The sequence below is a fragment of the Rhipicephalus microplus genome, chromosome X (assembly GCF_043290135.1).
Source record: "Rhipicephalus microplus isolate Deutch F79 chromosome X, USDA_Rmic, whole genome shotgun sequence".
Classification (NCBI taxonomy): Eukaryota; Metazoa; Arthropoda; class Arachnida; order Ixodida; family Ixodidae; genus Rhipicephalus; species Rhipicephalus microplus.
Genome location: NC_134710.1, coordinates 357,414,643 through 357,442,187, shown reverse-complemented (window position 1 = coordinate 357,442,187; position 27,545 = coordinate 357,414,643). Strand labels below are relative to the sequence as shown.

The 27,545-nt window shown below is 45.1% G+C and overlaps 2 protein-coding genes across 2 annotated transcripts in view; both read left to right on the top strand.

The window, feature by feature from the left end:
• Positions 1 to 1,095, top strand: part of LOC119161979 (carnitine O-acetyltransferase-like) — a 42,524-nt gene extending 41,429 nt beyond the window's left edge. The window contains exon 13 of the mRNA XM_037414469.2: positions 654 to 1,095. Coding sequence (XP_037270366.2) covers positions 654 to 869 — 216 coding nt within the window. The 3' untranslated portion in view covers positions 870 to 1,095. The remainder of the gene's footprint in view (positions 1 to 653) is intronic.
• An 8,653-nt stretch (positions 1,096 to 9,748) lies between these two features.
• Positions 9,749 to 27,545, top strand: part of LOC119161136 (carnitine O-acetyltransferase) — a 68,455-nt gene continuing 50,658 nt past the window's right edge. Inside the window, exons 1-5 of the mRNA XM_037413484.2 lie at positions 9,749 to 9,895; positions 10,285 to 10,473; positions 22,712 to 22,798; positions 23,937 to 24,055; positions 24,149 to 24,202. Coding sequence (XP_037269381.2) covers positions 9,851 to 9,895; positions 10,285 to 10,473; positions 22,712 to 22,798; positions 23,937 to 24,055; positions 24,149 to 24,202 — 494 coding nt within the window. The 5' untranslated portion in view covers positions 9,749 to 9,850. The remainder of the gene's footprint in view (positions 9,896 to 10,284; positions 10,474 to 22,711; positions 22,799 to 23,936; positions 24,056 to 24,148; positions 24,203 to 27,545) is intronic.

The window sequence follows — 27,545 nt, the reverse complement described above, 5'->3', positions numbered from 1 at the left end:
TCTCTTATAACTATACTAATTCAAGTACGTCTGCAAGGTATCCACCTCGCAATAAATCATAACTTGTGTGAAATTTGCATAACCACTACGTCATTATTCGTCATTCTGAGGAGACACGAGGTGCCCGGCCACTACACAGCCACAGAGCATTCTGCGCACTTTGTTGATACGGTGGCTGATGACAGTGATTAATCATCACTCAACCATTTGTAATGGGTTGGAAGATTTAAACGACCCTCTAGTCACGTATAATTCGCATTGTGTGACACGTGGTCCTTATTTGACTCTCTCCCGCGCTATGTTGCATATTTCGACATGAGATAGAGAGAGAACATTACTGGGGCCCTGAGAAAGCGGATCATGGGGTCCTTATGGCCTTCCTTTGAAACTTGTATATACAAGTACATTAGTCGATGGTGCCCCACGTGTCGACGTGTGCACAGCGCGACACGCTGTATGCGGGAGAGGTATGTGACAGAGGAGGATCAACAGACTCTACGCATGTCCGTTGCTATGGCGACGCACGTGTGAAGAGAAGAAGAACCGGCGTCGGATGAGCTCGGAGGTCGAGCGCATTCACACAGCCGTTTCCCGGATTTGTGGTAGGAGGGAAGGTATATCGCTCTAAAGCAAGGTGTCCCGTGTCCGTGCAGGTGTCGGCGCACAACGACATTCTCATGTCATTCGGCTACTCGGTTCCCGGAGGCTACGGAATCTGCTACAACAACCAGAGCAGCCATTTCCGCTTCAGCATCTGCACGCGCCACTCCGACCAGGAGACTTCGGCGGCGAAATTTCGCGACGCGCTGGTGACGACGCTCAAGGAGTTCGGCACCAACCTCACCACACTGCAGAAGTGCAAAATCTGAGCGCGTACCGCTAGGACCCGACGAGTAGTACATTAGCAGGGACGCAAATAGAGGTGTATGAGATCGAGGCCCCTGTTAACTTGGAAACTACGCGCGGGTCTATAGGGACAGGAAGGAAGCGAGCTCTCTTGCTTGCCACGACACTTGCGCACGACGCAAAATTTGTATGCTGCTTCTGTGTACGGATGCTTTGGAGATAGCCAGAACAGAGACACATGTTCAGAAAAAAAAAGATTGAGGTATATATCTGTCGTGTCCGTTACTGGTGGAAGTGTGCGTCTAGAAAATTGTTAGCTGGTCTCCTGTGAGCCCCGTGTAACAGTAACACGAAACAGCTCAACAAAAAAGAGAAGACCTCGTTTGAAAGCCACACAAAATAATTAAAAAAAGTCTGTATATGTCGCAGTCAATGATTACTATTTTGCAATGGACAGTCAGATTGCGCTATACAGAGTCCTATCATTTATTCATACGGACAGGCCGTATACAAAAGTCCTGTGAGGCAAGTCGTGGCTGATAGGATGGCTGACTCGACAATATGGCAGTGCGTGTCCGAAATGTTACTAGAGCAGTTGTAGACATAACGCTCCCCCTCTCTCGTGTTTTTTTTCTCATGCAACCACCATGCATGCAACGCATACGGGAAAAAAACGCAGCCACTCAGTGGTTGCTGCAGCGTTTTCATTTCCTTCTCCAAGCTGTTGATATTGCCGTGCGCGTTTGTTTCAATTTTACTGCATTTAGTTTACGGCCCACAAAGACTGCCAGAAATGCTCGGCGCAGACCACGTCTCTTCGTTCGAGAGGCTTCACGACTGTAGTAGATCATTTTGTTAATATTGCGCGCAAAACACGAACACTCAAGCCTAACTCCAGAAGTGTGGCAGCTTGGGCTAGTTGGTATGGCATGACGATAGTTACAGCGCGAGAACAGAACGACGACACAGAGACAAGAAGGACACGAAGGACACGAGCGTTAGCTTCCAACCAGTGATGAAGCTGAAAAGTTTGACGCGTGATGTATACAAAAGATGGCGCTTTCCGACGACGATCAGTAGAGTGCCTCGATGCCCGCTGCGCATCGAGGCACCCAAACCATGCCCTAACGATCAGTAGGGAGTTTTAGAATAGCGCACCGTGAGTCCTTGCGGTGCGGTCGCTGCCACTGCGCATGCGTCGTAACGCAAGTCGGCGTTACGACGCCGACTTGCGCAAAAAGTTCGAAATTGCGCAAAAATTGCGCAAAAAGTTCGAACGCACGCAAAAAGTTCGAAATTGCGTGCGGTAATGGCGGCCCGCATGTGGCCCGCAAGCGCTGGTTTTGATGCTACGGTGTCGCTGCGATCGTGCGTTGCGGATAGGGCAAACGCTATTCTAAAACTCATATGGCGCCTGCTACGCCCGCAGCGCTTGCAAATGGTATTCTAAAACTCTCTAGTATTTCAATAGCGGATGCTCCGTACGCCGATATCAGTGTATATAGCGTGCCATTCTTGTTGTAACTTGAGTTATACCGTTTTGAGGCCGCAACTACGGCTAAAGGAAGTTTGACCTTCAGTACGCCGACTGCTTTCATTGTCCACGTCACGTGACAACATGCGCACGTGAGTCCTACGACAACAGTAGCGCGTGGGCAGAGTATTCATCCAGGGCAAAGTTCGTTGTTTTGCTGGCGACAGTTATTTTGTACGCGGACGAAGAATAATAATAATTTTTTGTGGCTTAACCACCTAAAACCACGACACGATTATGAGGAGCGCCATAGTGGAAAGCTCCGGAAATTTGGACCCCCTGCGGGGTTCTTTAACGTGCACCTAAATCAAAGTACACGGGCCTCAGACATTTTCGCATCCATCGAAATGCAACCGCCGCCCCCGAGATTTGATCCCGGGACCTTCGGGTTAGCAGTCAAGTGCCATAACCATTTTACCACCGCGGCGGGGCGTACGCAGGTGGAGGTGCAGCCCCAATGTTGTATACATCAACGTAAATGTGAACCATAAGACTGGAAGCGCACGAGTTGGCATGCGTTCATTTTTGGTTGATGCACTGCAGCGCACACGGGATGGGAAAGGCGCTAACTCGAAACTAAATTTTATTTTAAAAAACACACATATAGGTGACGTACAGCATAAATCACAAAAAAAAAACGAAAAAGGTTCCAAGTAAGTCAATACAGATATATCATACTGTACAAGTGCTGCATAAGGTCTCCATAAATTCTGCGTCACTGAGTGCAATCGATGGCAGACAAACACACTTGTCGCATTTTCTTCGCGTCTAGAAGGCCTCAATGACTTCACTTGCGATCTGCACTTTGTGTTATGACACTACCATTTTGTCGCTGGACGAGTGTGCGCAGCGCATTCGTAACAATGAGCGGCGAGAGCACCATGGCTTGTCTCTGGCAATAAACATCGTGTTTCTCTTACAGCGAACGCTAACGCATCTTCTGTTCTGGCAAATGGAAGTTTTCCCGCATGGCCAGTAATGATGCTTTATACACAATGGCCTCATTTCAATCTGCATAGTGGAAAGTGGGGTTTATACCCCGGTTAACAGGAACCCTTTCACCGCCTTCACTTTGCTTAGCAAAGCATTTCTTTCTTGCGCACATGAACTCAAGCTTATGTGGGGGCGAAAAAACTATATAAGTCAACGCCATATCGTTTGACCATGTTTTTTCAAACCATGTCCCACTCGGTGAGTATATGGTACGACCGTGTACTTTTTTTTATTTGGTGGTTAATTCAACATTCTCAGACTGTCCCCTATATGTATATATTTATTTGCAAACGTTTGCGCATCTTTTCGCACGCTTGGACGATGACGTGTTCACAAAACCCGCTTGCTCCAGTTAAGGAACTTATTCATTAAAGCTTATTTGCAGCCCACCCTGACAATATTTCTGCAACGCAGAACGAATACAAGAAAAGGCAACGTCGTGCTTACTTATTCTTGAATGATTTGATGTGAAGTTTAGTAGTGACATTAGTGAACGTAGATGATACTGCAAACAGGCGTGTAAGAATTTTAACTTGAGGCCAATAGAATCGGAAAGCTCGTTCCTTCATCCCCTAAACGGTGAAGTTTAGGCCAGTGCCGTTCTCGAAAATATTGTCAAGATTTCGTAAACATTTAAAAGTGTTCCATGTGGTATGTACGCAACTTTGTATTAGGAAGCTGGAGCCTATGCACGTAGACAGACGCACCGTATACACGATGTGTAGCCTTCTCTGCATATATGTGAACTCGCCAGTGTATTGAAGGATAGCGGAGCTGATGAGAAGTGGCTCCCCTGGCTGCCGGAAAGGATAATCCTGAAGTAAGTTATTGCCGTCAACTCCCCGGCAGTATATAAGCTATAGCTGTTGATAATTATCTGGTAACAAACACGCTTCACAGAAGTGTGCGAGAAATTAATCTTCTTGAATGTCTTAAGGATTACCATAGGAGCGTTTACCCTGAATGTTATATGAACGAACTACACAAAACCTCATTGGGAATTGCTGACTCCTCCACCGAATTTGTGTCAACCGCACATGTACAAATAGCATTTGAGTATAGTCGTGCAGTGAATCGTTTTTTTATATACATGTTACTTGTGGTAACCTTCAAGGCACCGAATGTTTCGTGCCACTGAAGTACGTACTATCAACAGTAAAAGTTTGCGGGACCTTGGATACACAATAAATGCGAATTTCCGCTATATCAGTGCTTAATGCTTGTAATCGAGCTGGTTACTGTACAGGTCAGAATGCCAAGTGTCGTATGAAACATTTCATACGACACTTTCCAAATTTCCAATTTCCAAATTTCCAAATTAAATTACAAGTCAAAGTGAAAAATTTAACGTTATCCAACATTTCACGTTCCGCAAACATTTTGTTGTTGATAGTACCTGTATGCATGCAGACGTATACTTACTTTTTTTAAAACTTTTTTCTATGCCTCTGTGAGCGAAGCGACCACCTGGACAATGCACGAAGAAACATTTTGTGCGTTCCAGATCACCGCATACCAGCGCAAGGTACTGCAATAATTTGTGGCGGAATTGTTGGCCTCCACTTCTTGTGCCGCACTTTATGTTCTCTCGCCAAATGCAATCCCTCTTGAGAGAGAGAGAGGGGAAAAAAGGTACAACCATTGAACGCTAGCCTTGCAGCACTTATAGTATGCCGAATTCTCACAAGAAATGTGCGACACATGTATCTTATCATTTTGTTTATCGTTACTATGGCAGAGGCAGCAACATATACATAGGCGTGCGTAGGGTGCTCCAGTATGGATTAGCAGAAGCCAGGTTTCACCGCATTATCCTCCTGCCTCCCTCTCGCCCTCCATGCCGATGGTCGAGTCCTAAAGAATGCAAGCTTCGCAGTGGATGCAAAAATGAAAATGGACCTACGAGGGGCGTCTCGGCCGCCATTGGCGACCATCACCTGCTTGCTTTGAGAGATTGATATTTGGGGTTTAACGTCCTAAAACCACCATATGATTATGAGAGACCGTAGTGGAGGGCTCCGGAAATTTCGACCACATGAGAGAGATATGATTGACAGCATTCATTAGCCTAGGCGTGGACTCCGTCAATGGGTCCAGGTGGGATGGGTTTGGGCTTCCAGTGTGGCAGACACCCGGCGGGGTTCGCTGGCATCGGTATCGACGGTCCTGGACGGCCAAATAATGCTGAACGTGGGTGCCATGGGGATATCCGGGCTCACGCCAAGGACAGCCAGCCCAGCTGGCTGTCCTTGGCGCAGGCTTGGATAGCCCAGTTGGATCAGCGATGGTTGGCCACGCCCTGGGCTCAGCGCGGATAATTGGCCGGGATTACTTGCCCGTCCGATGGATATATATATATATATAGTAGTCCAAGGCCTTGTGATGCGAGTTCATATACCTCATCTAATTGCTTCTGCTCGTCCAAGCTGCTTTCTTTGATGCCCCTTTGGAATACCGGCATGTCAAACGTTATGTTGGTCGAATGCAGTGGAGGCGTTTTCAAGCATGGGTACCTCCCAGGAACGTCTACACACCAGTGTGGGTCCACTAGCATCAAGCGACACTGGCATGAAGTGAATGCTGAACTGTAGGGCGCAAGGGTCGAAGCCGCGCAATGTGCCATGGCATGGACGCCACCGTCCGTGTCAGGAGCGTGGTGGGCAGAACGTCCAGGAAGGAAGCGGCAGGAAACGCGCTGTCAGAGACTCACGCCAGTGACTCGACGGCGGTGTACGTAGACGCCGCCAAGCATCAATACAGACCGCACACCTACGTAGCGGTGGTTGTCCGAGCCACGGACGGCAAACTGCTTAACGCCTGCAGCGTCCGAGCAACGTCTGCGGAGCAAGCGGAGGAAGCCGCCATCGCCCTGGCGCTGAACGGCACTCCCGAAGTCACCACCATCCTGAGCGACTCCCGCACGGCCATTGCCAATCTCGGCCGCAGGAGCATTGGGACCTCGGCAGCAAGCCTGCTGCCGAGAAGCAAGTCGACCACGACACATCTACGGTGGTTCCCGGCCCACGTCGGAGCCATCCCGGGCGGAGCGGCCAACCGCAACGAAAGGGCGGACGCCGTCGCACGCGAGCTTGCGCACCGTGCGGCGCCCCCCCGCCCCTCGGGCGCGGAAGAAGCCAAACCCCCGGACTCGGACCCGCCACTCGACTATGGCAGCATCCTTCAATGGTACCGAGAGGGCCGCCGAGCGCTTCCCGGGCCTCACCCGAGGCTGGGGCGGCGCAAGGGGGTCCTCCTGAGACAAGACCGGCACGGTGCTCACGCCCGCCCTGGCCCGACACGTGTGTCCCGGACTCTACGAAAGTGCGAAGTGCAGTATCTGTGCGCGAGAACTGGCAACGCTGACACATGTGCTGTGGGGGTGTGACGCGTGTGCGGGGGGAGTGATCACCGACGCACTACCACCGGACATTGTGAACCACATAGGCTCGCCCGATCACGAGGCGCAGCTCAACGCCATCCAGCGGCTTGACGCGGCCCTGGCTCGGCGAAAGCGAACGGAGCAAACTCCTAGTAGCTCGCGCTGGGCCTGCCGTCGTTGAGGTCTAGATAGACAGGAGGGTGCGGAACCCTGTGCGGTGCTCCCAACCTCCCCACGCAGGATTGCCCAAAAAAAGCCTATTTCTCTCTCTCTTGAATGGAACTATCACGACGGCGACGACAAAATGCGCCTGCTTTGTCCCCCCCCCCCCTCATTTTTTTAACACCAAAGTTGTTCTGGCGCTTGGCATAATGTGTCGTGACCATGGTCCTGACTATTAAAACACTATCATAATCCTGAACGGGTATACGTGCCACAGAAGTTGGGTAACATACTGCCCGTGTTTTGTAAAGGGGTGAGGGAAAGCGAAAGACAGAAAGAGATGGACAGAAAAAGGAAATTGGGGTGAAAAAAAAAAAACCTTCTCACCCTGGACAAAAAAGGAAGTGAGGGTGAAGTAAGAGGGGGGAAAGTAAAGCATAGCATTGAAAGAAAGAGAGAGAAGTACAAAGAAACACATAAAGAGAAAGAGAGAGAGAGAGAATCAAGGAAAGAAAAGAGAAATAGGAGAAAGAAGCAGATATAAAAGGACAAAACGAATTCGGGAAGTTGCGCAATCTAGTGGAACATCGATGATGGTAGAATATCTTCAAGCAAAAGCTAGTTAAACGTAGTAAGAACGTGTCCCAGCATTCCAACAAGCGGCGTTCGCGTAGGCAGAACTTTTTTTTCGGGAGGGGAGGGGGGCACCACCTTGATTTTTGGAGGGGCAAACGGCCAGTTCTGGCTCTCCAGGCCATGGCAAAAAAAAAAAAAAAAGGGGGGGGGGGGTCACGTGCCCAGTGTGCCACCCCTGGTTACGCCACTGGCGCAAAGTTTTACTTTACCAAGCTTCTGGGGATTCGGTGCGAATTTCTGGGGATTTAGTGCGTTGAGCTGTCACACTTTTCGGGAACGGACGGCAAAGACGTGGATGAGTGCACAGCGCGCGGCAGTCGTGCGGTGAGCATATTTAAAATATTAGAAAGTTGAGCTAGTTCGTAAGTACAAAGTTCACGTGCGAAAACGACAGACGCCTGACTGATATGACATGTTTATATTTAAAAAAATTCGTATCGGCTAAAAGAAGGAACCTGTATAATTGATACATGTTGTCCAACGCTATGCAGCAAAAAAAAAAAAAAAAAAGAAGCATAAATTTCCCGAACTGTTGACTCTTAGCACAAATAACGATTCAAACGTTACATTTTAGAAGTGTGAAACAATCCCCACAGGTAAATTCGCATTGCATTTTTTTTTTCACGGTACGTGTCAGGTTTCAACGATTCGGAATGTTAAAATGCGTTGTGCAGAGAAAATGTTTGACCAAACTCGCACTCGGACGTTGGTTGAATGAAGAGAGTCATAACTGCTAATTGAATAAATTAACAAATACTATAAATTTGCCAGAACCTTGAAATACATACTGACATAGTGTGAGACTCCGGGTTAATTCTCACCTCCTGGGGTTTTTCGACGCACACCTAAAGGTATGTAAAATAACATATGCGCAATCTTGACCATGACCGCAGGAATTAAACCCATCTCCCGAAGCTTTACAGGTAAACAAAAAGCAAACAAAAGAAACAAAAACATCGCACATAAAATGGAACGTCCTCAAATCGCCAATGGCCGTGTCGACTTGCACGATCGACACTTCGATGTGAGAAGCGAATTCGTGCGTGCCTCGCCAGAGTTATTCCGCAATCTGATGATGTACAATGATGTACAATGATGTACGTCACGAGAGTGAATGGGTCAATGCAACTCTTTAAGTCGGTAAAGTTTGTTTTGACGACATTAAGTGAAACGGCCATCAGACAGCAGTACTTTGGGAGAGCTCAAGTGACGCGCCGGTTTGGGACGTCGCTTCTCAGGCGCGAGACCGAAATATCTAGTTTTTCGGCCACCCACAGAAAGGTGCACCTGTGTACACCTGTAGCGGAACAATTACTTACTCCTTCGACGAGCTTTTTTTAATTCTATAGGGATCCATCGAAGCAAAGCTGATCGCACGCACCGCAACTGCGTTTTGCAAGTATTGTCGTCTGCTTGAGCTGGCGAATCCATTGACTAAAAAGTTCACTTATTATACTTAAAAGTGACAAACTTTCAATATAATGCGTTAATTTTACGGCATTAGAGCAAATATTGCACTATTTTTAATCTCAGTTGCTTTTTTGTGGGGAGAGGAGGAAGGGTTAGGTGTGGGTGGTGTGGGTGGCCATGACCTACTACACTCCTGACCTGCCCAGAGAGCACCTCTTCCAGCGCCCACGTTCTAGTTCATACCTTCTGCCGCTAGGGCCGTCACCTACGAGCGGCGTGGCGCTAGGCAGCACCTGTTCGCTGACGTCACCTTCACTCTTTGTAGTCAAATTTTAACCAACAAAGCACTCGTAGTGCGAATTTATGATCCACAATTTAGAAATATCCAGAAATAATAATACTAAAAGACATTCAAAATTTTTTTTGCAATAAAATGCACGCGACAACGCATAGGCTGTCCAAAATCATGTAAATCCACGGGTTTCCACGTTTGTCAACCAGTGTGCTATAAATTCTTAAGCGCACTGAACAGCTTACTTGACCAGCAATGTATGGGAAGAAATAGTCACATATATGCCGACAGTTCACCACAGAAAGCAGGCATTCTTATACCAGCGCCTACAAAACAACCGTAAAGAAGCAGACGAACAGGTTATAGGTAGCGCCACCTACGGCGAGCGATTGAACGAGAGCGGGGACACGCGCTCCCATAGGAACCCCGCTATCTGAACAGGTCAGGAGTGTAGTAGGTCATGGTGGGTGGCATCGTCATCGCTAGCAGCGTTCTCTCGATGAAAACGTAAACAAAACAACCGACAGCAGACTACGGGAGAGGGAGCAAAACACGAGGAAGTTTAGCAAACGACCAAACCTGTTCATTGCCAGCTGAGATGATCATTCCAGGATCACTACTCGCCTACGCACGCAGAAAAATGGTAACAGCGGCAGTCCGCGTTTGCCTGCTTCGGCCACTCGATGTTGCCGATCTCTTTTATCTGTGCTTGAGACATAACAGAACGACACCTCGATAGCTAGCTTCTATGCATTCATAAATACTCGTTGAGTCGCGTTATGATAATACGATATTGAAGCTGCAGTCGGGAAGAAACACTTCCATAAAAGAAACCAATGTGTCATCTCTGTGTAGTTTCACTCGGCACTTGTTTGTTATTGCTGTCGCGAAAGCTTGTTTCCCCCCTGAATTAAATGCGAGGAGAAAAATGTCTACATTTGGTCGTACTTTAGCACGCGAATTTCCAGCACCATTTCTCCATCTTTAGTTAGTGCGACTTGAATTTCATTTCGTTCGATTCTTGCTGTTTAGGTGAACGAACTGAGCAAGAATGTGTCATTGCGTGCGGCGGCTACGCCAACGGCCGAAGTGGGACCGATGATGTCGAGACAGAAAGAGTTGATGAAGTTGCCGGTGCCGCCTCTGAAAGAAACGCTCCAGAGATACGTCGAGTCAATCAGACCACTTGTGACCGCCGCCCAGTTCGAGAAAACAGTGAAGGTAACAACACAAATATTGTTTTGTGTGTGTGCGCAGCCCGATACAGTGTTTAGGAGGGCGCAACACTGAATTTCAGTTCGCCGAAAAGAGGCCTTGACAGCCATTGCTTAAAGTCTTTGAAGTGAAGAATGTTGGGCGAGTTTGTATTCATACTGACGATGATTAGCGCAATAGTCTTTGTGAGTTTAAACCGAGCACATCAAAATAACACGTGTGGGAATGCGCCCTCTGAAAAAGCATCATCCCGATGCTTAAAACAGAACACGGGGTGAACATATGTTGAAAAATGTTAAGGTTAGTGGCCAGTTGATGAACCTCTAACGCATGCAGCATTACAGACGACGCTGCAACACACATGTACCAGGTTTGTGATCTACAGATTATTTTCAGTGTAGCCTTAAATTATCAATATGCCTTATGTATCATATCTACACCATCATGTCTAACAGCAGCGGCTTGCTTTTGCATTCTTTGCAGTACAGCAATAATTGAAATGAGTACTGATTCAAAAAGTCATCTAAATAAACAGCGCTACTTTACACACGAACGAGAGAGCAATGCACAAAGATAGACACTGTCCTTGTGTCTTGTTCCTGTGTCAGTATGTAAAGTAGCACTCTGTTTTTTAGATGGATCCTTACCTATGAGCTCGCTTTTACATGCTTTTTAAGTCGTGCAGTCAGTGTGATCAATGAAACGAGCGTTTGAGTATCGCCCAGTTTGGCTGATGTGCCACTTCAGAGTTTTCCAATAGTGGGCTACTTGTATGTAGAAAGGGTGCATGTACTACATTCCTTTGTCAGCTGTCATTAATACAGGTGTGGAACAGCTGCGCAATTGTGCGCCAAGCTTGTTTACGTGCGCCCAACCACTCTTGTTGAGCAAAACTTGTTTATCAGTGCCGCACTGTACAGTCGAGTTTTCCATTGTGACTGCAGCGCCAGAAGGCAACACCAATCAGATAAAAAAAAAAACAGAAAACAATGAGACGGGGTTGGTCAAAACGAAACTTGATGCGCTCATCTCCCTCCCTGCATGCGTGGGTGGATTGTGGCTATTCTACAAAAAGGACGTGTGCATGCGTCTATTTTTTGGGTGCCCTTTATGGTCACTGTCAGCGAACTTTGAAGAGGGTAGTGCAAAGAAATTGAGCTCCCTCTGGTCAGTGGACGGTGCCTATACTGCACCACAACACCTGAACTTAGCCGCAAAGTGCGACTAGTCAATCCCCATGCCCCCAAACATGGCTATAATATCGTGTTATTGGTTTCATCAAAACAGTTATGGTTTTTACTTTAAGGCTGTGATTGGCTAAGGAGGCTGGCTAAGCAGGCACTAAAGGCCATTCAAGACAAAAAAGAATGAGGTGGAAGCGTTACTCGATCACCCTCGTCAAGGGAACCTTTTCTAAAACGTCCCTCCCATTTTTTGTGCCTTTGTTTTTTTCGCCACGCTCCTGCTCATTGGTATGCACACAAAGCCTCCCGGTTGGGATTATTTTTTTTCTTCAAAATTAAATTTTAAGATATCGAAGAAAGCATTTCAGGCACTTCACCTGTGCTTATTAGTTTGGTTAAGTTTTGTAGTGAGGTCATTACACATTTTTTCTCGTGATCCATATTTTTATCTTTGCTTATGGCAGAGGCTGGTTTACTAGCTATGCCTTTCCACATGCATTAGGTGCGTCATATACGTAAAAGGTGTGTAACTGGGTGCGTTTGTCGACTCTCGCAACCCAGATGACTGGCGCACTGCTCTTCGATAGAAAGATGAGAACGAAATGCCTTCCATGTTTTACTGCAAGAAAACTTCCAGTATGTGAGCATATTTACTCAGGCATGGTACTATCTAGCATGAATGCAGCCAATGGGAGGTGCACTATATAAAGCAGAACGAAAAAGACAACATGAGCATGTATACATAGCTAAGTAAGGCTACTGTGCAATTTAGCTTAGTGTTTGCTAAATGCAGCATTGCATAAATGCTGCTTCACAAGTTCTGTGAAACAGTGCACATCTGCTCTAAATGATCTTTCTAAGTGCTCCAAACTTGCTCGAAAAGGGGTTTTCTGGTTGCTTCAAGCCTGCTCCAAAAGGCACTTTTGCCTGATCTCTGAAGTGCTCCCAAACTCGTGTGCCCCTTTCTACTGCGGTTAATGTGGATACATAGTCTCGCTCACACACGTTACAGCTGTGTGGTGCTTGGTGGTTGCATTGAATAGATTGCATAAAAGGTGGTGCACTTGAGAGGCATTAAAACATTTTTGCATATGGTGTACCAACAAGCGCAAGCTTTAAATGTCTTTGCTATAATTTTTTTTGTCTTAATGCTTTGGGGATAGTGCCCACTTTTAGAACTTGTAGATTGCACAACACAGTAGTGTCTGTTGTCTGGCATTTCTCTTGTTCTATCAGGGTGTTTTCAGCGATCTCTCTTGACTGATACTGTCCCATATCACAGGACAGTTGCTATAATCATTCACATTTTATAATTTGATGCATGGTTTCTGCCTAATAACCAACCAATTTTGTTAAGCACTTTTTGTAAGCTTCCTGAGCATAAATTCTTCCCCAGGTCACCATCCAGGTTGAGGAATATGACATCTTCAAGTATGAGCACAGATTTGACAACAGCTGGTCACTCATTTAGATGTCGCACTATATTCAACACTCAACTGTAATTCATGGACGAAATGGCCATGAGTTGGTGTCAACCCTGAACATTTGATTTTCTTGTTGACACAGCCTTTTTTGACTACTCAAAGGCTTTCTTTCGTGTTTCTTATGACAGGCTTCTTCACAAGCTTACTCAACTATAGTCGGATACAACGTTAGAAGTCTCGGTAGTATTGAAAGTTGGGCAAGTTGGTGATAGTTCATGTTTACTTATGAAAAAGCGCATGGAGACAAATACAAAAGGAATGGAAGGGATAATGCTGCTTTTCCAAGGAAGCACGGAGACATGAGTAGGCTATACCATTTTAATGGTCTTTGGATGCCCAGAGGAGTAGTTAAGCTGTGGCTTTTCTGATTATGCAATATATAACCAGCAAACATGGTCTGATTTACGTGATAATGACAAGTCTACGAACTGAATTTGACCATCCCTTGGCAATTGCTACGCAATCCCCTTCATTCCTTTTGTGCTTGTCTCTGTGTGCTGCTTCATAAATAAACAACTTTAGAAGTCTGTAGAGGCTTGCATGCATCCGCCTTTGAGGAGGAAATACTGCAGACTTCTAAAGTTGTGTTCGACTACAAATGTTCAGCCCCAATATTGTTTACAGATGGAAGATATTCTTTTTGAATCCAGTGTGCTGTACCAACCAAATTGTCTCCTTTCTAGATCATGTCATGCCTGAGGTATCGAATGAAGTGTGCTTATTTTGTTGCTCTTTTGTTTGATCTACCTGTATCAATTATTTTCCTAACTGTGTTTTCTCAGAATTTCAATTGCTTTTTTATGTGTAAACTACATGTGGTATGGTTTCATGTGACACTGACCCCGCAGGGGCGCCTGCGCAAGTAGGCGTTTGGTGTGTAGCGACACCACGGACCCGAGCTAACGGGGGAGTTTCTACTCCCTCCCACGCCTAGCCGTGCGTGGCTTTGCCGTGTCCGGGGAAAAGGGGATCCTGGGGGTTGAGCCGACGCTGGGTGATTGGACCTTTAAGGCCCCCCGGCAGAGGCAACACACCCCTTTGGCCCCGGCTTCACGTAGACGGCACCCCTGGGCTGACCCACCCAGGGGAAATCGGCAGTCGCCTTTTCCTATCTCTCTCTCCCTACATCTTCGTCTTTTGTTCTCACTTTACATCTTTCCTGTCTTCTACTCTCTTCTGTATACTTCCAATTTTCCTGGCGGCAAGGGTTAACCCTGTGCAAATAGCCTACCTTGGTCTAGGCGCATTGGGTTATGGCAGTGTTGTACGGCTGACGTCTGCAAGCTTTCAGCACCTGTAGACTTGCAGCGTCCCCTTGTTGGGCTCCGTGGTGGGTGGCCGCCAACGCTGCTGAACAAAAATAAGACCGGCATGCAAGGCGCATTTCCTCTTTTATCTGATCGTACCGGCCTAAAGCGGGTACGCACCGACGACATAAATATCTTCAACCAGCCAATAGAAACTTTTCCCCACTTCCACGTCATTCACTGTGAAAAAACCGGAAAGCAAGCCAGGACCGTATCTCCTTTCGTAGTTGCCAGGTGTCTTACGGAAACTCTCGGGGCTGGATACAAAGTAACCAAAATGGCGAGCGGAGACCTTCTTCTAGAAATTCGGGACAAAGCACAATATGAAAAGGTAAACAGCCTCTCAACGTTTGGTGACGTACCGATCACCATAACACCACACCGATCCATGAACACCACTCGCGGAGTGGTATCTGATGCAGACTTACTTGAGCTCACCGAAACTGAACTTTTGGAAGGGTGGAAGAGCCAAAATGTCAATAATGTACAGAGAATTATCATCAGAAGAGATAATAAGGAAATTCCAACGAAACACTTGATACTCACGTTTGCATCCAGTAAACTACCAGATTCCATTCAAACAGGGTACACGAAAACATCTATCAGGCCGTATATACCAAATCCTCGTCGTTGCTTCCAATGCCAGAAGTATGGCCATGGCTCTAAGACCTGTCGTGGTCGCCAGACTTGTGCACAATGTGGAGTCCTAGGCCACGTGTCCGAGAACTGCAAAGAACCGGCACACTGTGTGAACTGCGAAGGAAACCATGCCGCATATTCACGCTCCTGCACATACTGGAAAAAAGAAAAAGAAATAATTACATTGAAGGTGAAGGAGAACATTACGTTTAAGGAAGCACGGCGAAGAGTCGCTCCATTCTATGGACCTACATACGCTGATGCGGCGCGTCAGGGGGCACCGCCGCACCAGCCCTCGCCACCCCTTCGGCCCGCGCAGAGCGAGCCGTCGGCTGTGGCACCTGCCCCCAAGGCGGCTGTAGCCCAGGCTACACCGCCTACTCTCAAACAGAGACCGGAGACTCCAGAGTCTTCGGGTCTCAAGGCCTCCCCTCACCAGGCGAGGCCCAAAATCCAAACTAACAGCCCGCACGTGCGGGCATCCAGTGCCTCCGAGGAGGCAATGGATACGTCGGCACCCTTGGTGCCGAAAGAGCGGCGTGGCTCCTTGGAGCGCGCCAAGAAAACAAAAAAGCAAATAACAGGGCCTGGTGATGGCCCTGTTAAGTGAACTCAAACTCCCCGTCTAAACAGCCACTTGTTTTTCGTACACACAGCATTATTTTACATTCACCATGAACACTCAAATTATACAATGGAACGTCAGGGGCCTTCTCAGAAACCTTGACGACATCCAAGAACTCCTACACGAACACTCACCAAAAGTGCTGTGTGTACAAGAAACGCACCTTAATTCAAAACACACAAATTTTCTTCGCAAATACGTTATTTTTCGAAAGGACCGTGATGATGCCGTGACATCATCCGGAGGTGTTGCCATCATAGTGAATCAAGAAATTGCATGCACACACTTACAACTCCAAACATCCCTTGAGGCAGTGGCTGTTCGAGCGGTTCTTTTTGATAAACTGATCACAATCTGCACGATTTACATTCCTCCTAGTTATCAGCTACAAAAACGTGATTTACACTCTTTAATTGATGAACTTCCGGAACCTTATGTTCTCCTTGGAGACTTTAATGCGCATAGCAGGCTATGGGGAGACTCTCGGTATGACGCGCGAGGTCGACTGATCGAACAGTTCCTTCTCTCGTCGAGCGCGTGTCTCCTAAACCGAAAAGAACCAACCTATTATAATCTTGCCAATAACACCTACTCCTCCATAGACCTGAGCATAGTATCTCCATCTCTTGTGCCTCTACTCCAGTGGAAAGTCGTCAGTAATCCGTACGGAAGTGACCACTTCCCCGTAGTTTTGAGCACGACAGTAACTGAGTGTCCATCACGTGTTCCCAAGTGGCTCATAAACAGAGCCGACTGGGAACAGTTTTATACTATTGCTAGTCTAGGTTGGAATGACATCCGTACTTTGAACATTGATGTTGCGGTGAACTACTTCACAGCGTTTTTGATCGATGCTGCAACAAAATGCATCCCACAAACAAATGGACACCCTGGAAAACGACGTGTGCCATGGTGGAACTCTGAATGCCGAAACGCGCGCAAACAGCAAAACAGAGCTTGGAGGCTGCTTCGGAACTCGCCGACAGCCGAAAATCTTGAAACCTTCAAGAAAATAAAGTCTCAAGGCAGGAGAACGCGTCGGCAGGCCAGAAGAGAAAGCTGGCAGAAGTTTTTATCAGGGGTTAATTCATACACACAGGAGGCTAAAGTCTGGGACATGGTCCATAGGATAGCAGGAAAACAAGTACACACACTTCCACTCGTAAACACTCAGGGTGATACCTTGGAAGATCAGGCAAACTTCCTCGGTGCACACTTCGAACAGGTATCCAGCTCGTCCCACTATACTGACACTTTCCAAAAATACAGAACAAGAATAGAAAAGCAGAAACTTGAACACAAATCCACTAGATACGAGGGATATAACCAAGCTTTCAGTCTTGCTGAGCTCCGAACATCTCTGAACTCCTGCAGTACTTCTGCCCCAGGTTCTGACCGTGTGATGTATGAAATGTTAAAGAACCTACCAAACGAAACCCGTAAAACCTTACTTTGTTTGTATAATGCTATTTGGTCTTCTGGCACTATTCCTACCTCCTGGAAAGAGGCTATTGTTATTCCCATTTTGAAAGAGGGCAAGGACCCTTCTTTACCCTCGAGTTATAGGCCTATAGCACTTACAAGCTGCTTGTGCAAAGTCTTCGAAAAAATGATAAACTGCCGACTTGTACATTTCCTTGAAACAAATAATTTGCTCGACCCATTTCAGTGCGGGTTTCGAGAAGGTAGATCCACCACAGACCACCTTGTTCGTATCGAGGCACAGATCAGAGACGCCTTCGTCCATAAACAATATTTTCTCTCTGTGTTCCTAGATATCGAAAAGGCGTATGATACAACATGGCGGTTCGGCATTCTAAGAGACCTGTCTCACCTTGGTGTGCGCGGAAGAATGTTTCATATAATCGAAAGTTACCTGTCAAAGCGGACATTCCGTGTCCGTCTGGGCAGTGTGCTTTCCCAAACATTTGTCCAGGAAACAGGCGTGCCACAAGGTGGCGTGCTTAGTTGCACACTTTTTATTATCAAAATGAACTCTTTGCACTTGTTCATTCCCCGCAATAGGTTCTATTGTACATATGTCGACGACGTTCAGCTTGGCTTCAAGTCATGCAACTTGGCCATGTGTGAGCGGCAGGTTCAGCTGGGTTTAAATAAGATCTCCAAATGGGCAGATGAAAACGGATTTCGACTTAACCCACAAAAAAGCACGTGTGTTTTGTTCTCTCGAAAGAGAGGCATGCACTCGGAACCTGACATTCGACTGAACGGGCAACGTCTGTCCGTCAAAGCCGAGCATAAATTCTTAGGCCTAATCTTGGACAACAAGTTGACCTTCGTGCCGTACATCAAGTATCTAAAAACAAAATGTTTAAAAGCCATGAATGTTTTAAAAGTGTTGTCACGTACTACTTGGGGTAGTGATAGGCAATGCCTCATGAACCTCTATAGAAGCCTCATTCGCACCCGCTTAGATTATGGGGCCGTTGTCTATCAGTCTGCTACTCAAAGTGCCTTGAAGATGCTGGACCCCGTGCACCATTTGGGCATCCGCCTTTCTACGGGTGTTTTTCGCACCAGCCCCGTAGAAAGCCTTTACGTTGAGTCAAATGAGTGGTCGCTTCATCTGCAACGAACCTACATGTCCTTTGTTTATTTCCTTAAGGTGAAAGCAGACAAGAGGCACCCCTCATACTCTACTATAAATGACTTGTCGAGCTCCATTCTTTTTCAAAACAGGCCTTCAATGAGGCAGCCCTTCTCAGTTCGCCTGAAGGGTCTAGCCGAGGACACTGGAGTGTCACTCGAACACAATTTAATGGCTCCTGTAGCATACCCGCCACCGTGGCAGTGGCAGAATATAGATTGCGATGTGTCTTTTTTAGAAGTTACTAAACATGCGCCTATTGCCCATATTCGAACATACTTCTTGGAACTTCAACACAAATACACACGTCCTGAGTTTTTTACAGATGCCTCTAAGTCCAACTCCTCTGTGTCCTACGCTGCTGTTGGCCCTTCCTTTTCGGATGCTGGCCCTCTACATCCAGACACACGTATCTTCACGGCGGAAGCTTACGCGATACTTGTGGCAGCTAAACACATCAAACAATTACAAATACAAAAAGCAGTAATTTATACAGACTCCCTTAGTGTGGTAACGGCTCTGCACAGTCTTAAAAAACAAAAAAACCCTGTCCTCATCTCACTTTACTCTATTTTGTGCACACTTTACACACTCAACCAACATGTTGTAGTGTGCTGGGTGCCAGGGCATCGTGAAATTCAAGGCAACGTGATGGCGGATCAGCTTGCTGCATCCGTCCACGAGGGCACCGCCACTACACCCATATTAATCCCGGCCCTTGATCTTAAGCCGTCTCTCAAACGAAACATCAGAGACTTCTGGCAGAGCAAGTGGAATACACACACACAAAACAAACTACACATTATTAAGCCACACCTTGGTCATTGGCTGCCAGTATCAAAATCGCGCTATACAGAGGTAATACTAACGAGACTCAGGATAGGACACACATACGCAACACACACACATCTTTTGTCTAGTGACGATCCACCATTGTGCGACAAATGTGGTGAAACATTAACAGTCCTTCACATACTAATCCAGTGTAAACATTTAGAAACTCTAAGAAAACAACATTTTCCATTACTCTACCGACAACATATACCTTCACACCCTGCAATGTTTGTCGGTAGGGAACCACTTTTTAGTCATAAATCATTGTTAGCGTTTTTAAAAGAAATTCACAGCTTTCATGTCATATACCCGGGCATACCGTAGCATGACCTCTCCAGAGAGGTTTTTGCTGCGGTGGCTACACAAGAAAGCACATGCCTCACGGCCCTTGGACGCAAGGGTTTGAACGAGTGAGGCACTTGTGCTAATGCCATACATATCCACCATCGTCTTTTATTATCACCAACTTTTGTCATCTACTCACACCACACACACCTTTCACGGCATGGTCATCATTTTATTTTTTGTATGTTTTTACCCGCCTTACTGCGAGGAATTTTATGGCCCTTATACAGCCACTTATCACAGTCATTGTCCATATTTTTAGTAAGATGAACTGGCGCTCTTTGGCCGTGAATCGGCCCTTGCGCCATAAAACATCAAACATCATCATCATCATCATCATCATCATGTGACACTGATATTTTTTCACTCTGAACTTTATGTAAGCAATTCGTCGTTTTAACTTAGCTAATGCCACCATTTCTGCATCTGTTTGACTTCTAGTTTAACATGAAAGCTCACATTAAGTGCACTATAGATTCAGGAAACTGTTTACATTTACTTGGCTTGCAGTAACAGAACATAAAACGTGTTCCTTCCTGCAGATCAGCTTATATATGTCATTCTAATCTCTGCAGTAGTTGAATATTTGTAAGCTATACAGCATCCTGCTTTCCACATCTAAATATACATATTGAATCACTGTAAAACTAGGCAGTCAGGTTAATTTATTCTATTTGCATGACAAAAGTGTAACAGCACTGAGAAAGTAGGCTCAACTCAAGCAATTTGCATACTGTGAACTCACTGGGTTCTCAGTTTTTCATAAGTTTTACAACCACAGATTGCTTCATGAAAGTTTTTTCAGGCCACTTCTATAACCTCTTTGTGTTGCTATTATTCTCGGAAACTTGGCATATGGTGTCGTGTAGGGAACCTCAAGGACGTAGTTGTGATTCCCAGCCACGGCAGCCATATCTCAAAGAACACCTGTGCACCAAGATTCATGTGCACGTTGAAGAACCCCAGGAGGTTAAAGTTAATGTGAGGTCCCCCAATATGGTGTGCCCAGTGATGGGAAAGCTGCTACAATTGATCGAAGCTGCTATGTTTCATTAAAGCTGCTACATCTATGCTACAAATGAGTACCATTGCTCCTACCTGCTACATTTCGTGAAAGCTGCTACATTCATGCTACAAATGAGTATTTATTTATTTATCGATACTGCAGGCCAATATGCTGGCCCATGCAGGAGGGGCAAATACAATAATACAATGACAAGGCATTCACAAAAAGACTAACAATGCAAGAAGAAAAACGTACAGTGCAAGACGCATGGGATTCACGACACAATTGCAAGAAATGTTTAAACACTAAATATTAAGAGAGCATAGCCTCCAAGACTACCTGGCAATGTGCTGCTTTATCTTGGAGGCTATCATCAAGGTAATTTTTCAGCAATACCAGGTGGCACATAGGCTGCCACCTCTTGTGTCATCCATAGGCAGAGCCAATACAATACAATTCTGTGCGTGGGCGGCATGGGTTTGTTATTGTTAGCCCATGTGCCCACGTGCGGCTGACAGCCACACTTGGCTGCAGTTGTGCGTGGGCTTGTCACTGTGTAGTGTCGGTACCTGGTGGTACTGTCGTTCAAGCTGAGCAGTGCTTGCTCAAGCACGAAAAAAAGATCGCCGAGTGTATGCCACCCTTGCATGCGGAGAAAAAAAGGGAAGAAAGCTTAGTGTGTTTCATGCTAGTGACATTCATGTATTGTGTACTTGTGTCTTTGTGCCAACTAGTCTGCATATATTTGTGATCCTAGGTTTTGTTTAAAGCTTGCATTAGTTGCACCGTTATTGAACTCATGCACACACTGTACCTAATACTTCGTTTTATTGTATAATAAAAGCATTAAAATGCCATCTGACTTGTTTTTTTTTTTTTTTCGTTTTTGCAACCTGCTGCAAAACTGAGCGCAGCTGCTACAAACCATCATTTTTCCCACTACAAAACCTGATACAAAACACTTTTGGCCATTCCCATCACTGTGTGCCTTATAGTAACGTTCTGGTTTTGGCACGTAAAACCTGAAATTAGAATACAATTCGTTCTTCCAAGATGAAGTGCTTGTCATGCCACACACACTGATTACCTCGGTCTTTCATGTCTAGAATGAGGTTCAGTTGGAATAATTTTTCGTCCAACATGGTCACTGTCACCAACCCTGTAAATTTTTGAGCTTGTGAGGCATGACTTTTGTAATGCATCATGTATGTATATCTTGTATTTCTTTAACTGATTGCACAGTTCTAAGGAGTGTAATCTCTGTTCTTATTTGTTTACATTTGTAATATTTTTGTTTTCTGCTTGTCATTTACTTTGATTGGAAATTCAGTGTTTGTTTGGCCTTGTGATGCTTTATTCTGTATTTTGTTTCCTGTGATTATGTTGTGTTCCTATGTTTTACCCGATGTTATGACTACATCTACTCAAGCAATAACTCCAGAGGATTGCTTTTAGTGGTGCTTCGAAATAAAAAAGCTATGAAGTCTACAGTCTCCTACAAAATCAGAAGATGTAGGAAGGGAAATTGTCATGTCGGTACTTTTCTTAGCCCTGGAAATATTTTTTAGTGTGCCGGTCATGCTCTTTGAATTCTAGCTGTATTGGTGTGGTCGTAGTGCCTTGGTTTTTTAAAACACAGTCCTAAAATTTACTTACACCTGCATCAGGGCTTGCAAAACTTTTATTTTGAAGAAAGTGCACTGACATAAATTTAGTATTCACTCACAGGGATCAAACAGCTGAGGCTTGGTTAATTTTAAAAATGTTATTCCAGTGCTATTTCTTTCTTGCACTTCGTCACTGCTCCAGGTATGTTGTTGGTATTGGCTAGTTATTAGCACTGGCTGATAAAAGAATAGCTTAGAATAATTGTAGGGATATTATGTCCCAAAACTGGGATATGGTTATGAAGAATGCTGTAGTGGAGGGATTTTGAAATTTTGACCACATGGGGCTCTTTAATGTGCATCTAAATCTAAGCACATGGCCCTCTAGTATTTGCCTCCATGAAATGCGGCTCCCATGGCTGGTTTAATAAAGGGATACCAAGAACCATGGAAAGGAATCCTTGTGGTGTACTGGTCTGAAATTTTGCAAACATGTTTATCCCTTGTGGCATAGATTTTGTTGCCTTTTTTCTTGGGAAGCATCTGAGCCATGGTTGAGTCAAAATGCTAATGATAGTCTTTACTGTCCGTTTCTCATTTTCCAGGTAGTAGAAGAGTTTGGCAAGCCAAATGGAATCGGAGAGAAGTTGTATAAAGTTCTTGAAGCCAAAGCAGCGTCTACTGAAAACTGGGTTAGTGTGTGAAATCTTCTTCTTTAATATGTATTAGGGATAGGCTTGTTTCTCAAAGGGATGAAAAAGGCTCATGGGGTCGTAGCGGCTGTTGTACTATGTGTGGGGTCAGTTGTACTGTGTATTTCTTTTGTTCTAGAAAGCAGAAGTGTGTTTCGAACCATTTGCAAATTGGACATGTGGTAACTTTGTATTTGTGCCATTTAACTTCATACTTTTTTATAAGCAGTGTTAACCCATATATGCTCAGTGTCCTACATGTAGGACGCTGAGACTTTTCAGTGTTACTCGAATGTTTTTTCTGTGAAAAAGGTAGCACCACCTAAGTTGTGTTTATGATGCCCTGTTCTCATCCCACGGAAGTCTAAGTAATCGCTGGGCTACAAATAGCCACATGTTTGCAGTCACAAAGTGGCTATTTCGCGTGCGTGTAGCTGAGTGCTGTATTGCGAAAAAAAAGATATAAGTAATATGCAGATAGCTTGTTGTCAATGCTGCTGATATTTTTGTCAATTGTTCTTCAGTTATTGGGTGTGCAGTAACTTTCATATGACAGTGATATAAGCACTAACGTTTTTTTTTTTTGCGGTGTGTCAAACATTGGTGCCCCACATATAGGACGGCTCCAAAATCATTGTTTGAAATAGTTTTTTTAAAAATAAAAGCCTCATTCTGTTTTTTGAGGTTCTAGAAGCAACCATTTTGTGGAAATAAATTATTTTTGTTAATTTATATAAGTTTGGGCTTATATGGGCTAATACATTAAAAATGAAGGCAACATTTATGAGCATATATTATATCAACTAGCAAGGCTTCATTTGTCCATGACAAATGGGACATTAACACAAAAAGTGACTATATATAAAATAAAAAAAAATGCTAGTAACCGTGTCGGGCATTCTTGCTCCATCTGCGAAAACAATACGATGGCTCAAAACTGAATAGTATTTGGTTTGGGTGCGGGCTAGAAGTATGTTATGGTAACACTTGTTGCTATAGCAAGTTTATCAATGTTCTTTTAGAAAGAAATTAGATGTAGTCAGGTGTATTGTTCAGTGCGTCTGGCATAGAATGAGTGATATATGGTAGACTATTACTTTTTTTGTTTTTACACTATATATTGTAAATTTGTGCTTAGCTTGCAGATTGGTGGTTGCAAGGTGCTTACCTCGCATATAGGATGCCAGTCGTTGTGTACTCAAACCCTGCAATGGCACTGCCTAGGCAGGCATTCAAGCAGAAAGAAGACCAGCTGAGGTAATAAAACTTCAGAAATCCACATTGGCATTTCTGTGTCATGTAAATGTAGAATTTGGAAGATGCATTATTTATCTAATTTTTCCTTTCTAGGCACGCTGCTTTGCTCATAGCTGGAGCTCTAGACTTCAAGGCATTGGTGGAACGGTGAGTTCTGCAGGCTGCACAATGTGTAGCTGTTTAAAATGCATATTCTGAATACTCTTTCTTTATATATTTATGGGATGTTTTATTTCTACACCTTCACTTTACAAATTATAATTTTAGAATGTTGTGCTTTTTTCTTTGTGAGTTAGATGGACTGCGTGTATAATTTGTGTTGCTTGCACCGTATTAATGCTTGTCATTTTAAAACCCTGAAACACTTTATTATGTAACTATGGTACGAATTCACTGGAATAGCTTATTGCCTCACGAATTCAAAGCCACAAAAGTTTTGAAAGTTCGTCCAGTGCGAGTGAAGTTTTTGTCGCATGCTGATGTGGCATTCTCTCTTCTCTCGTCCCGACGAAAGCACTGGAAGTTAATCAGTGAGGAATGGCAGGCGCAAGTTACTACGAATAGCATCAGGGTCACGAGGCATCATGCGCACCTCGTGACCTTGAGCACTTTTTCTTTCTTTTTTTCTTCGAGTGCGCGGCTTCTTCACTGTGATTGCACGCGCACGCGTGGACAAGTCGCGGCCTCTTGCGGCGATCTCTGTAACGGCCGAGCGCGCCATGTTCAAATCAGCCAAAAGCTGATAGATAGGCTTTCTACGAGCGATTTCTTAGCGTCTTCTGTCATTTGTAGAGAGAAGAGGAAGCAATTTGTAGCTTACTTTGATAATTTATTGTGAATTCCAGGTCGCGTGCTATGTTATAATATTTAGCTCGCGTGTTGTCGGTAGCGATCAGCAGCATTTTCTGACCATGCTCAAAAAGTGTTGCAGGGCCCCTTTAAATACATTACAATATAATACAGTTTTACTTCATTTATTATTTGTTTGTATTATACCAAACAGGTCTGTGATTGATGTTGAAAACTGGATGTCCGAGTAGTGTTTTGTTAGGAATTTCACTTGAAAATTTCGGTGGGCTACAAGACTAATTGCAGAAGCTACCGTATTTACGTGCATAGTTCTCGCACTTTTTTTGCCGAAAATCTGATGCAAAGTTGGGGGGTGCGAGAATTACGCGGAGAAAACTTTCCACAAAAACGTACAGAGCGAAAAAGAAAACGAAGTGGCCACAAATCAGGATTCTCACACCAGCAACTTACAGCAAGCTTTAAGAAGTACTATAATAAGAACTTACCTCAACAATAAAAGCAGAGGTTCAACGCAAGGCAAGATTTATTTGAGACACAAAAAGTGCAAGCAAATAGTCGAGAATTAGAATACCATACGAAAAGTTTGTGGGCATTGCGGGCGTAACGGTAGCGTTCGTCGCTCAACAGGAGCCCTCAAAAGGTAAGCGTAGGACGTCAGTATTGGGCTGATGGCTATTTAACAGAATCGTCCGCAGTTTCCTTCTGAAGAAATAAAGTTTACCGTCAATCCCAGTTTTAGGCCCAAGGCAGGCCCACCGCTTCTTGGTGGCTTTCCAGCTGCCTGATGATGGATGGTAGCGCAGACAACGAACACGGACAAGAGAAGGCACATAGACACAACACAGCGCTAACTTTCAACAACAATTTATTACACGCAGATCTCCGTGGTGTATGCGATCCACCACGCCAACGTCGCACGTGCGTAGCTCTAAAAACCATCAAATATAACCAACGCGCGTGTTCCAATACTTTACAATTTTATATTTTTCAATCTTTTTCTACTTTTTCTTTCTTCCTTTTATCCCATGTTACCACAAACCCTATCGCGAATACATGTAATCAAGTTCCTTATCTGTCAACACCACTGATGGGCTGCTCACACACGTGTCACCTAGCTCTGCAATTCTGCCGGCCTCCAATACCAACCGCGTCATCTCGTGCCTACTTCTATTGATTATAACCGTTTCCTTGAATTTCGGTGTGCAATTACATCTCTGGCAATGCAGGGAAAGAAAACCATCAGGAACAACACTATTTACTTTGTTATTGTGCTCGCGCAAGCGATCGTTTATGCATCTACTGGTCTGACCGATATAACACTTTCCACAAGTAAGTGGAATGAGGTATACAACACACATGATGCACTCCACAAATAGGTTTCTATGTTTCTTTTGGCATACATTTGATTTTCCCTTGTCTGGTCTTGTGCTTCTGCAAAGACTCACCAACTTATTGGGTGCCGAGAAAACTACGTTAGTGCCACATTTTTCCGCAATGTGGCACTAACGTAGTTTTCTCGGCACCCAATAAGTTGGTGAGTCTTTGCAGAAGCACAAGACCAGACAAGGGAAAATCAAATGTATGCCAAAAGAAACATAGAAACCTATTTGTGGAGTGCATCATGTGTGTTGTATACCTCATTCCACTTACTTGTGGAAAGTGTTATATCGGTCAGACCAGTAGATGCATAAACGATCGCTTGCGCGAGCACAATAACAAAGTAAATAGTGTTGTTCCTGATGGTTTTCTTTCCCTGCATTGCCAGAGATGTAATTGCACACCGAAATTCAAGGAAACGGTTATAATCAATAGAAGTAGGCACGAGATGACGCGGTTGGTATTGGAGGCCGGCAGAATTGCAGAGCTAGGTGACACGTGTGTGAGCAGCCCATCAGTGGTGTTGACAGATAAGGAACTTGATTACATGTATTCGCGATAGGGTTTGTGGTAACATGGGATAAAAGGAAGAAAGAAAAAGTAGAAAAAGATTGAAAAATATAAAATTGTAAAGTATTGGAACACGCGCGTTGGTTATATTTGATGGTTTTTAGAGCTACGCACGTGCGACGTTGGCGTGGTGGATCGCATACACCACGGAGATCTGCGTGTAATAAATTGTTGTTGAAAGTTAGCGCTGTGTTGTGTCTATGTGCCTTCTCTTGTCCGTGTTCGTTGTCTGCGCTACCATCCATCATCATGCAACCATACCAACAAGCCCAAATCGCCACCCTCATTGATTCCAGCTGCCGTCACCAGTAGCGAACACAAAGCTCTTAGACTCCGAAGGGCCTACCCGCGGCCCTGTTGCCGTCGTTTAGTGCATGATCTATCAATGGCAACTTGAAGCAACCATGTAGCATCACCCCATAACGTGCCAAGATTACCGACACAGCATAGAAAACACGCCGCAACGCATACTGGCCACTTCAGCTTGGCTTGGATTGGATTGAATCTGTGTGCAATAATACGCTTGATGCTTAAGAGATGGCGCTAGATGGCGTGCGCTGTCATCATCACTGGCTGGAACGAGCAGACGACATTATTGCGGCAGTTTTCGGGGGTGCGATAACTACTCGAGGAAAAAAAAGAAATCGTATTTTTCTTGGGCGATGGGGGGGGAGGTGCAAAAATTATTCGAGTGCAAGGATTACACGAGTAAATACAGTAATCACTTTGAAAA